Here is a 13,811-nt window from a genome sequence, read left to right on the forward strand (position 1 = left end):
CTGAAACGTCACTACATACACGAGCATAGGGGGAAAATTGATAGATATACACAATGTAGGAAATTTTCCATCTCCATCCAAAGAGGAGAATTAATGAAATGGAACGAAAAATTGTCTGTTTTGTACTAAAAATAGACGGAAAATATTAAAAAGTAAAATCACAAAATATACTGAACTCCGATGAAAATTCAAAAAGGAAAGTCCTTAATCAAATGGCAAAATCAAAGTTCAAACACACCAAACAAATGTAGGAACATTCAAAACCCATAATTCGAAAAAAAAAAAAAAAAAAAAAAAAGAGACAAAAAACGAGACAAAAAAGCAATGAAAAGAAAAACAAGTCCCCTAAACGATATAAAAAAACATAAAGACTGAACAACTTGGGTGAACTCAGGTGCTCTAGAAGGGTAAATATTTCCTTCTCCTCATGTATCGTACATTTTTGTATAGAGTTTCCCATGCGAAATTGCAATATACGAATCTAGAAATTGACACTACATGCTATTTACAATGGATTGATTTTTTTAGGGGTTTTTTTCTGCCATGTTTGCCTGTTTTCAACCGGGATTAGGTTAGAAAAGGTCATATAAAAATCATTTAAAGGTAAATCAGAATAATTTTTAAAATAGTACTTGTCTACGGGATGGGATACAAATGTTATTATTATCAATGAATTTCACACAGTTTAGAATTTGAAATCTGTAAAGACGAAATTGTACCCCACCCTTTTACGCATTTTATTGAAGCTATGTTTTCATGTATAACTAGTATTAAGATTGATAAAAAATATTGAAAACAACTTTTTCGAACTTGTTATTAAGGTTTAAAACTTATCGTTCAGATGCGAATTCGCGTGGAAATATTTCATTAATGAGTTCTAAAATGATGAGAGTGGTTTTAACGACCTTGACTACCAATAAGGGCTCGGTCAGTTTCTATTAAAGGGGAACCACAATTATCAACTTATATTTAATAAATTTTAATTGGGAAAGGTATACTACTCCAGCCTTATTATGAACACATTAAGCCAAACATGTAAAATAATCATCATGCTATATCAAATGTACTGAGCTGGTTCCTAAATTAACCAGTTTGTATTGTTTGACAGTGTTTAGATTTTGGACACTTGACTTTTGGCATCCTAACTGGAAATTAATTGGTAGCTATTCAATCCTATTGACTACGAATTCTTATAATTAAATTAATTAGTTGTCGGAGGCTTAAAATCTGTATACAATAAAGACAATTTGTATCAGAATTGATCTCATATATTTTCACGAAAAACATAACAGAAGTCACTACAACGAATATAAGTGAACTTACCGCTCATCTTACTGTAGAACGTTTCCTAATGCGATGTCCGAAATTTTTTATCACATTTTTAAATAACTGTTGTGTAGTCGATATTAAATTGAACACTGATATTTTTGAAGAACAAATTACTTGATTGACTCCTGTACTTTTATTCAATAATAAACTTTCCAGGTGCTATTTTCTCACTGCACATTCACTATAATAATAAAGTATAGTTTTACACCTTCCAGTTTGTATCAGATCGATTGTAGCCGATATTAGACTGATAAAGTAGATTATATCGGTGTTTAAATATTGTTTATATGTCACGTTGGTTTGTATATCTCGTCACAGTCATACTACTTATTGCGCGTCGACTAAATACAGCAATGAGGTTGTCTATTGACAACTAGGAATTTCTTGTAAATACATAGAAGCATTTTCTGTATAACCATATAAAAATGAATAACTATATATGCAATGTAAATATTTGTCGCAAAACAGCATACAATCTTGCCATGTTATGCTAACATGTTCCAAATCTTCATATGTTTACATCAAAATATCTCTGCACTCCAAAAAGATTCCCAAGTTTGGTAATACGAATAAAATTCTGATAACTGTTACTGTAATACACCATTTCAGTTTTCATTTGTTTTCTGAGTGAGGCGACGAGATTTACAATTTTCCAAGTTTCACAGTTTATTCTATTAGGATGACCCCACAGCCAGAGAATTTAGGTAAGATTCACTTATGATATGATAATATTTATAATGCAATTTTTAATAATAATATTCAAAATGGTAATGTTTGTCCCGCAGTGTTGAAATTTATATCCTTTATCGACTCCAACCTCGTGTTAATCGTGAATTATTTAGGAAATTTGAGAGTCATGATACCATCATCATGATGTTTGCATTTTTTAAAAACGATTCTCTTGATTCATTTTGAAGATTTCTATTATTAGTAACATCATACATTCTTGTACCTTAGTGTTTAAAGAATTTATATAACTATATCGTATATAGTATTTAGGTAAAATATTGAATATACATTATTTATCTTTAAGTATATTTATGGTCATATATAGGGTGTAACGAACAACCGATCGTGATTATATCTCGAAGGTGTATAAAACCTATATTAAAAATAGAACCGAAAGAAAAAAGGTAAAATATAAAAAAAGAAGATGTGGTATGATTACCAATGAGACAACTGTCCAAAAGAGACCAAAATAACACAGAAATTAACAATTATAGGTCACCGTACGGCCTTCAACAATGAACAAAGCCCATACCACATAGTCAGCTATAAAAGGCCCCGAAATGACTATGTAAAACAATTCAAACAAGAAAACTAACGGCCTTATTTATGTAATGAAATGAACGAAAAACAAATATGTAACACATAAACAAACGACAACGACTGAACTACAGGCTTCTGACTTGGGACAGGCACATACATAAATAATGTGGCAGTTAAACATGTAAGCGGGATCCCAACCCTCCCCTTAGCTTTTAAACTGTAGTATACTGTACACTCTCAATCTAACTCTAAATCTAGTAAGATCTGCTATTGCAGCATTCGCTTAAAATGTAAAGAGAATTTATGATGACGAAGCATTACTAAAGGTCAACTAAATGTTTAGGGTTAAAATAATTAATATCTTTAAAATGTTTCATTCTCTATGTTTAATCGTAAGAAAATACGATAAAATTTTAATGATATTTGATATGTAAATAGTTGTATTATAATGATAAATGTCGGCTTTTCTAAAAGCATATAAGTTGTTTGTATATGCCAAAAATAAAGCGGAAATAAACATATCATAGCAAACATAAAATGAAATCTAACAAATGATAATTACAAACTATAAGGCTGTGAAAAACCGACAACACTCAAGCAAAAAGTGAGCTTAATACACTCAAGATACAAACAAAAAACACTACACAGAAACTATGAATTGAGCAACATAAATCCTGTCAATTTTAACGTTATGTTGTTTATAGAGCCCGTAAATTTAGACAATTCTTTTAATAAACTTATTTTGAAAGGTTGTCAATTTAACTATGAACTATGTATTTTGAATATAGTCTTTATCTGTATAAAGTTAATTTTGTTTTAATATTTCAAAAGTATGGCTATACATTTATGAACTCTTTCAGTTATCATTCTATCGATATTCATATTTTGTTAATTTACAAGGTCATACTTAGTTAAAGGTGTACACTTGTATTCATATTTTGTTAATTCACAAGGTCATACTTAGTTAAAGGTATACTGATTGCTGGAACCTAGAATGCTCGGGTAGCCTATGTGATCTTTAGGGACATGCATACAATATATCACTGAAGTGGACGCCAATATTGACAAGGTTGCACGTATGCACTCTCTTTCCATAATTGTATACACATTAAGATTGTAAGAAATGCATAGTTTACATATTAATATGTAAGATGTTATGTTCCATTAAACTGGCAGTCCACTTGTTTCCTTTTTCGTCTGTTTATTTTTTCATTACTGATAGATTTCTAATTAATAGTTTAACCCCACGACATTTATTGTCTGTACTGGGTCAAGTCGTCATGACCATGTGCTTTTCGTTGTTGTTTGTCTTTGTTCATGGCCGCGGGTATATTTTTGTGGAGGAATTAGATTTTACAGGTTAGTGTTATCTGTTGAATTGTGCTATATATTTGGTTATTTCTATTATTCCTTTTTTGTATTATATTCTTATTATAAGTTATTGAACGCAATTGATCCCCACAGTACTAAGTTCATTATTGTTATAATAAACTGAATTAAGCGCATTTATAATCTTAAAATGCAATATCCTCTAGTTGATGTCTTTAGGGATTCAATGTTTTATTTCATAGCGACGACATACAGAGTACTCGCCTTACAAATATATAAATCTTTAACAGTTTGCTTTAATTTTTCTGACATACTTCATCATAAAATGACTTATACATGTCATTTAAATTGCTTCTCTCATTTATAAATCAGTGAAAAAAATCATTTTATTACCTTCATTAATATACAGAAAAGGAATGTTCTTCGTCATTCAAATCAAACCTATATTTAGAACACATAAGACAACTTTATATCCGATACCAATTTGATATAAATTCAAATATACATGGACATCACATTTCATTTAAATAGTTTATTAAGAGTTATATTCTCATTGGCTGCTTAATAACCGGCATTTACAGCTTTATAGAACGTTAAGTCTCGCAATCTTGTAATAAAAAGTGAGCTTTGGAATCTAGGATCTTCATTAAGCATGTTGTTATGACAATAAGGTGCTTAACTGTATAAAGCTATTTTATCTGATTCTGATTAAAGACTGTCAATTTGGTACGACTTAATAAACAACCACACTAGTCCCTATCATACATATAAGACATACATAATTGTATTATGAAAGCATAATGCATAATATTGACTATGTCGGTACTATCATACTTCAGCATTTATTTTCTATGTGAAACGTTAGACAAATAAATGTACTATCTTTACGAAATTGCCTGAAGAAGACTTTATCGGTTAATAGTTTCAAAAAAATGTTCACTATGTTCTGGAAGCAAACATTTTCTTGTACTTTCTTTGTAGTAAAACACTTATGCATTGGTTTGGAAGACACTATCAAGTTTATTATCCTCCGAGACACCAACTATTCCCATTGAAATAAAAACTATAGAACACTGATCCGTTACTATGGTCATATGAAATTTAAGTGGAGCAGGATCTGCTTACCCTTCCGGAGCACCTGAGACCGCCCACAGTTTTGGTGGGGTTCGTGATGCTTAGTCTTTAGTTCTTTATGATGTGTCTTCTGTACTTTTGTTTGTCTGTTTGTCGTTTTATTTTAGCCATTGCGTTGTCAGTTTGTTTTTGATCTATGAGTTTGACTCTCCCTCTGGTATCTTTCTTCCTTCTTTTTTAATTCGATAGGTCCTCTTTTCATAAAAAAAAATCTCTGGCTTATCTAATGAGACAAACAGGTATTTCGTAAATATGCTCTTTACTCAACTTACTTAACATTATCAATATTGTTCTCTTTTATCTTAACCATGTTATAATTCTATGTCGATACCTAGTTTCTTTCAAGTGGTGTTAATGATTATGACAACTTCTGTTATCACATGCGAAGGCAACAGTAGTACACCACTGTTCAAAAGTCATAAATCGATTATCTGTGTTACAAACAAAAACTCAGGGAAACAAAACAAGAGGAAAACAACGGAGCAACAAAAACACCGAACTGCATCCAAAACATACCACACCATGAATATACAAAACAGACTATTTTATAACAATTGCAATATTCTTGACTTGGTTCAAGACATTTTAAGAAAAAATGGTGGGTTTAACCTGGTTTTATTGCTAGCCAAAAATAAATGTTAAGGAGGTAAGGTATGTGTCTAGAAACGGTAACATTTGGATCTTTGAATATACTGGTTGCCTTTGTGTTCCATGCCTAGTTGGGGTTTAAAAAAACATATAGTTTGAAAAAACGAATAAAATTGTGTCTTTGAAATGGTTTAGCCAGCTGACTCACGTTTTCTTAGAGAAGTTGCCATGACCATGTTTTAGTCATTAGTTAGTGTTTAAGCGATCGGATTTTATAGAAACAGAGAACTTGAATAGGCGCATTCTGGATCTCAAATTTCATTTCTATTACATAAATTACTGTTACGTGTGTTTAAAGTTCGAACTCGTAGCTGCAAAATATAATTTGACGGCTGTATGAAAAGAAGGCACAGGCATTTTCTGAAGAAAATGGTGGGTTAAACAAGGTTTTATAGCTGTTTAAAACTCCCTCTTGTATGGCAGTTGCTTATAATTCATTTATATTGACAGAAGAAAGACACCTGTTGGCAAAGAATGATAAAAAAAGAAAAGAAAAGAAGAGTAGTCATTATTATCATTCTTTTAAGGATTATGCACCCTTGTGTTGATTCAATGCTAAACATATGGAAATTTTAAAGAAAATCCACAGCCTCTATCCTTGTACTGTCATATTTGGCAATTTGATGACTGATAGATATAGGATTATTGCATGCAGTGCTAGCATTGATTTCCTTAAAACAATGTAGTTTTAATGTAGTTATTGGTTAAAACAAATGTAAATATAGACAAAATCAAGTACACCTTTCAGGGTGCGCTCGACTTTAGTGACTCAGCACGAGGTGTTTTGGAATTTACAGATTGCTTAGAACTTTCTGTAAAAAATAAACACTAGCACATCATAGAAAATCAAGTGAGTAATTTATGTTTCAAATTTTTTAACAAAAATCTCTGTAATAAAGGGTGTTGATTTTCTCTAAAAATCTTGATTTATTTGCCACAAAGTCCTCTTTTTCTATTAAATGCAATGAAACAGTAAAAAACAATGCTTTGCTTCAAGTTTCACTTTGGAATATGTACAAAATGGCCTAGCTCTGTTATTTATTATATCTGTAGTTTTGATACAATTGAAGTTTGAACAGGTCGTACAAAAATGGCTACAGAAGGGGTCATAAACCTAAAATGCCAACCACAGGCGCTTGGGTCTAGGATACAGATTTTATTTTTTTTTTTTATTAAAAAATTCAATTTTCTATATTTATAATACATATCTATCACTTCTGTGCATGTCTCACCTAGTTTCGAGTGATTTAAACGACCCAGAGAAAATACCTAATTTTACTATCCATACTAAGAAACAAAAAGGCAACTAACTCGACGCCATTTTTCTGCTATCTATAAATAAATAGATTGACCTACCTGGATTCCCCAACGATTTCTCTGGGAAAAGATTTTCGTACGTATGAAAATAACAGTGATACGATGACTTCCGAACTAATACTATATGTTAACAAACAGATATGATGAACATAGAACAAGATCAAGCCCCTAATTTGATTGTTAGTGGTCATAATCTTTTAATTTCCAAAAAACACACAGTTTTGATTTTATGTTAGAAAGGGAACTGCAAAATTTGGAAATATTGTCCCCCCTTTTTTTTTTACTTCAGTTAACATGACCCATGTTTTGTAATAATTAAAACAAAGTAATTAACATTTTCGTGGAAAGAAAAAAATAGTAAATTTCCTTGCACCCCCCCCCCCCCCCCCGCCTTTTTCCACCAAATAAATATCAGATCAAATGGTCAATGGCTTAATTTTGGTTAATTCCTCTCATAAGTCAATTTTGTGTGAGTATTTGTATATTTATAAATAATCTTGAATCAATGTTTTTATGAGTAACTTCCTTTGGTTGAATTGTCATCATTTCAGACTGAATATGCAATCTCCGGCGCAGAGATCACATATCCGTTCCGTTCAATACTTTGTAACACTACACTCAATATGACATATTAAGTGCAGTATTGCGGAGCATGTATGGAACGGATATGAACTCTGCGCCGGAGATTGCTGAATATGATGACAGATTCTTTTCCGGCAATAAGTTGCGCCTTTTTGGTAAAAGTTCGGAAATCATCGTATCACTTTGTTATTTTCATACGTACTTGGAGAGATGTTCCGAGAAAGTCCGGGAAATTATTACTTCCCTTTAACAAAAGTTCGGGAAAAACAGTCAACTTCCGGGCACGTAAATTTGAAATTAGTCAAAATAGTTAAAATCTTTTTATTGTATGCTGGAGATGGACTAAAAATGTTGCGAACAATACCAATTTGATAAATATCAACGATGTGTGCGATCTGACGGCAAGGAAGGCACGTTTTCCCAGAGAAATCGTTGGGGAATCCAGGTAGGTCAATCTATTTATTTATAGATAGCAGAAAAATGGCGTCTAGTTAGTTGCCTTTTTGTTTCTTAGTATGGATAGTAAAATTGGGTATTTTCTCTGGGTCGGTTAAATCACTCAAAACTAGGTGAGACATGCACAGAAGTGATAGATATGTATTATAAATATAGAAAATTGAATATTTTAATAAATAAAAAAAAAAAAAATCTGTATCCTAGACCCAAGCGCCTGTGATGCCAACGGATCTGAAAAATATGAGATTGGTTTCATCCGGATTTCTCCCATAGAAAAGAACTCAAAATAATCTAACGTAGTATTTACCTGTATCGATCTGCTTAACTCTGACAATTTTGACTTTCTAATGCTATCAACTTTTCAAAAAGCTTCTAGACATTTGGAAGAAAATTGATTAACTTTTGTAAACATGGTCTTCTGTTTCAACCTCTTTATAAAAGTAAAAACGCATTACAATTAAAAGTTCACTATATTTAAAATACAATAAACAAAATCAACATTGCTCGAGGTATTGTGTACTATTGCATGATGCAACAAAATTAATTACACTAGAATTTTTTTAAAATACATTTAAGATAATTTTAAATACCAAAACAACCACATTAGTTTTATAACATTTTCCTGGTGATAGTTATTAATGCTTTTAAACCAACAGGATTTTAAAACACATATACAAGCGGAAATGATTTACATACTATTCATGCCCAAAACCATTAAAATATTATCAGCGTAAACATAAATTACTTTTGCATCACTGTAAATTTAAATTGAAGTTATATTAGGAACAAGTATGAAAATTTAGATTCAACGACACTTCCTTGAATTCCGAGCCGATACCGCTATTTAAATTCAAACAGAACGATTTTGAAAGCAGCGAAAACTGTGTACCTTATAATCAACATGAATATCAGATGACAATACATATACTAAAAACCTAAGCTACAGATAAGGTGTAAATAGTAGGGTGCCCAGTATCGAAAAAGACGTCTAGTTAACGAGTTTAAGTTAACGGATAACACACGGCTATATTTATATGGAAACTATTGGAAAATCATTACATTTTTCAATCATGAATGTCGTCGTAAGCTACTGTGGTCACGTTTTTAAAAATTTTGTGGTGTCTTAGGGTACCCAAAGATACCTCATTATACAGGCCATCTTCAACTCGCAAAATAAAATTATTGCTTATTGTGTTATTTGTTCAAATGATACTTATCATTTAGCTGAAAAATTGAATTTATCATATACCGAAAGCTGAAAAGATTTATATAATTTAAGTACAAGTATTTCATCATTTTAGTATGACTATTTTTTAGCCAAAATTTACCACATTTTGAACGATAGCAAATTTATTGCATGTTACTTTCACGGGATTTTTACTCTGATTACATCAATAAGACATGGTTCATATGTGTGTCAAATATCTTTCGTGTAATGTTTATCGGTGAGAAGAAAATAGCAATTAAAAACACAAAATTAGTGATAATACTACCGCGATTCAAACACGCCTTTTCTTGTGCCGTTAATCGTTTTGTAGCTTACGCTATTAGGTCATTAACTAGGACAATTGTCACTTACTTCATTTCTCTTTTTTGCTTGTTGTATGGTCAATTAGTTTGTTTTGAATAGTCCAGTTTGTTTGAAGCTCGTTGTTTTGTAACTTGAAATATTATTTTGTTGGTTTTGATAACTTTAATTGTTTTGTTTTTAATTGATAGTTTTGTTATAATTGTAACATACAAAACCAATCCTTCGGTCACGTTTCAGACTCGGAATATGGCACACATTCACAGTTCTGTTAAACTATGCTAATCAAACCCTAAGCGAAGTAGGAATACAATACAATGGGATAAGTGTGTTATAACTTATATGGTATGGTTCTTCTACTGAATTGCTTATTAATATGCGAGGAATTAACACAAAAACTTTATCGAGGCTATGGGAAGAAGGAAAGATCATGTATATTTAAATATATTGCACGATGCTTCAGACCTAGACTATCTTCGTACTGATGATTACATAATGTTGTACCATCATTCTTGCTATAAATCGTACACTAGCAGACACAACTGCAGTTATTTTAAAGCTGAATCAAGTACTTGTTCGTCTGTAAAAGTGTTTCAGGTCATATATAATAGAAGGTCGTTAAATTCCTGACTGGATAAAGTTTCTTTGCATGGGTCAGTGAGAACCAGCAGGCCTTAGAATTCTTGGTGAATTGATTGTTCGGTTTCATGGTAGATAACAGTTACTATGGTACATGAAGAAGTCATATTCTATTTAGCACTTCCAATGACACCAAATCAGCTCAGAAGGAGTATTCAGGTTTTAAGAATTATTTTGTACGCCCGATGAAGTAGATACGCGCATGATTTTACATGCTATTCATGTAGACAAAGAGTTCAGTGTGAAAGGAATCAATGGTAGGCTAACAAAAAGGTCACAAGATACAGATGTTCTGATCTTATGCGTTCATAAGTACAAGTGAGAGGTGTGGCGCTATGAAACCAGGTTCAATCCACCATTTCTACATTTAGAAATGTCTGTACCATGTCAGAAATATGACAGTCGTTGTCCATTCGTTTCTGATGTGTTTTGCCATTTGATTTTGCCATGTGATTAGGGACTGCCCGATTGCATTTTCCTCGGAGTTTAGTATTTTGTGATTTTACTTCCCCTCCATGATCTATGGTTTCAAACAGGCACTATAACTTGCACACAAGATTTGCGACGCTATTTACCTGTCCATGACAAATGTAAAAGTAATGGGTGCGATTCAATGTAATCGGTCCTGTTTAGAATCGATAGGCGCACTATTTTTTAGTCTTGAAGGACAACCAAGATGATTTCACCGTTTTGTCAAACCTTTCTTATTGTGACATCGATGAATCGATAGATGCAGCTCGAGATCTTGTTGTTAGGTTGATGGATATCAAGTCAAAACTAAAAATAAATCATTGTGCTTAAGGTAGCACAATACAAAGATTTTTTCACTCCCAATCAGATAACTTTAAACTGAATGTAATTCATTTCATCCTTCTTTATATTTTATAAATGAGGTACTAAAAGAAAGAAGAAAGATTAATCTTTCCTTAAACAAATTGGGCGTACAATTGGCTACAATTCAAAATGTCTCCCTTGTCAAATTTCCTCCTTGTGATTCTACTTTTAAACAATATGAAATAAGAGCTTCACTCCAGACGTAAAGATGTCTTGATGTCTTCAAAAATAGCAAAACTACCCTAACATTCTCCTCTTCAGTTCAAATGGGAAAAGAAAAATGACTTGTCTATCTCGAAGGTCAGATGTCATCCGAATTTCTGAAAGATTTAGTTTGTACTTGTGAGGGGAAATCAGTGTTTTCAAAGGGTTGCATTTGTTTCGACAAAACATCATGTACAGATGTATGCTCATGGCAGGCATGACATTGATGACGACGAAGATGACGATGTATAACATTTCATTTTTCTGTATGTAACTTATAAAGCATTGTTAGCTATCGAATGAAAATTAAGAAGTCCATAATATGTTCTAAACAATAAATAAAAACATATACTCAATTTTGACATCGTTGGAAATATAGTAATAATCTTTCTAGTGGGGATTCAGAAAGATATGTAAAAAAATATTTAAAACATCCCTGCCATATGTTCTCTGACCTTGACATGGTGTCGGGCTTAAACTACAGGAGACCATAGAACGTAGTAGGTAATACTAGCCTCGATCATAATTTTCTATTTGCATTTGATCTTTTTTTTTGTGTTTAGCACATAATGTTGTCTGCTTGTTTTCATTTTATAAGTTTTTCTAATGTTTCCTTGGTTTCCCACGCCTTTTTTGTTTGCGTTTGTTTGTAAAAATATCGTTGCTGTACATAACCCTCTCCCGTATTACATTTTTGGAATACTTGTAAACATTATAGCCAATTGTTGCTCATTTATTCATCTATATATGTACGAAGAGGTGATTTACCTCTTCTAATAGACGTTTTTTTGTTTTCATAACTCCCCCTTTTTCTCTGTTTGCAGTAATTTTTATTTTTTTTAAAGCAAAGCTATAGACAGAGCTTTAAATTCAACCAAGTTCGACGTTAATTTCGGAACAAATAATTTATATCATTACTATTTCGCGTCCAAAAACAAAAAAATGATATTTACCTAGAAATTGACGAACACTTTACTATCAAAAGACGTGAAAAACATATTTTGTTTTCGACAAATGATTAAAGTTGAGATATAAAAAACATCTTTAGATATTACTTGTAAGGAATTGAATACAAAAATAAGAAGTTTAGAAATTGAAAAAGGTCAAGGTCACTGTTATTTAACAGCTGTTTGAAAATTAAAAATTTGCACCCTGTATGCAAAAAAGTCAATATAAAGTCATTTTTTGGCATAAAAATATAAAATAAGTTCTAATTGTAGATACAAAAGATATTTTTCTATAAACTAGATGTTTTCATTTTGCTCAAAACGCATAGATCTAGGAGAATCAAGCTATCTAAATGTGACTGTGCATTTTTCTTGAATTTTGGCTTTGACCTTTGACCCTGATTAAAAAAAAAAAAAAAAACGTGACCACGGTAGACAACGACGACAACGCTATGTCGATGAGGCTTATTCTCCTCTTTCCAATGGTATAAAATTTAGCCGTGTGTTATTCCGTAAAGGCAAATCGATAAAATTTGTTGATTGGGCACCCTACTAATAGTCTACTTTTTTGTTTCATTCACGAAACTGTGATGTGACGGGTGAGTTGTAGTAGTAACTTACGTGTCAATCAGTATAGTAAACTCATCATAGATAATTTTTACAACAGACGCGTGTTTTGTCTACAAAGACTCAACAGTGACGTTCGAATAAAAAATATAAAGGCAAAATAAAGTTTAAAGTTGAATAGCATTGAGGTACGAGGACACCTATTCTTCGGGTAGAAAAGTATTTCGAAAAATTTAAATAACAGAGTCAAGAGAGGTAAAATACCCCGATAAAATGATAAGGAATAAGTTAATTGCATCATCAGATAAATACTTAGGAAAATACTAAACACTAGTAGCTGCTCTTTTATGCGTACGCGAATATTATCGACCCTATTATTACCAGAAACCCGAGTCAAACGATTCTGCAAATTACATAATGATATTGAATTGCCGCCGAAATCGCAAAAATGCGTTATGACCCAACACCAAAAGTGCGATGAACATTTTGAAAGCAGAGAAAACTGTATAGCTTATAATCAACATGAAAAACAGATGAAGATACCAATACCAAAATCCTGGCTTAAGAAAAGGTGTATGTACTTTGAATCAGTGACGAGAGCGTGAGACCTCGGTGTGTTGTAGTAGTAACTAAAATGTCAACCAGTACAAAAAAACTCATCATAGATATCAGGATTAAAATTTTGTAAGCTAACGTGCGTTTTGTGTCACAAAATAAAGGCAACAGTAGTATACCGCTGTTCGAAATTAATCGATTGGGAGAAAAGAAAATATCAGCAGTGACGCTTGAATAATTTGTTTTTACAAAGGCCAAATAATGTAAACGTCGAAGAGCTTGAGGACCGAAATTCAGCTAAGGATATCTATTCCTGGGGTAGAAAAGTATTAAAAAAAATTCAAGAGAAACGCATACTATATAGTAAGTAATAAGTTAATTGCACCATCAGATACAAAATGAGAGAAATACTAAACACTCTTTGTACATTGCAAAAAATAATAATGATTTAGCACAGTGAAAAAGCTAGTTCA

General features: G+C 31.9%; 1 protein-coding gene across 3 annotated transcripts in view; it reads right to left on the bottom strand.

Moving 5' to 3' along the window:
* Positions 1-13,811, bottom strand: part of LOC143045954 (synaptotagmin-15-like) — a 125,519-nt gene that overhangs the window by 88,485 nt on the left and 23,223 nt on the right. Inside the window, exon 1 of one of the 3 annotated variants that reach the window (XM_076218813.1) lies at positions 1,324-1,548. The exons of the other annotated variants lie outside the window; for them this stretch is intronic. Within the exon in view, the coding sequence (XP_076074928.1) occupies positions 1,324-1,330 (7 nt within the window). The 5' untranslated portion in view covers positions 1,331-1,548. Of the gene's footprint in view, positions 1-1,323; positions 1,549-13,811 lie in introns of those variants that run through there. 3 annotated transcript variants of the gene reach the window in all.

This window comes from Mytilus galloprovincialis, chromosome 9, assembly GCF_965363235.1.
Source record: "Mytilus galloprovincialis chromosome 9, xbMytGall1.hap1.1, whole genome shotgun sequence".
In the NCBI taxonomy this organism is placed as follows: domain Eukaryota; kingdom Metazoa; phylum Mollusca; class Bivalvia; order Mytilida; family Mytilidae; genus Mytilus; species Mytilus galloprovincialis.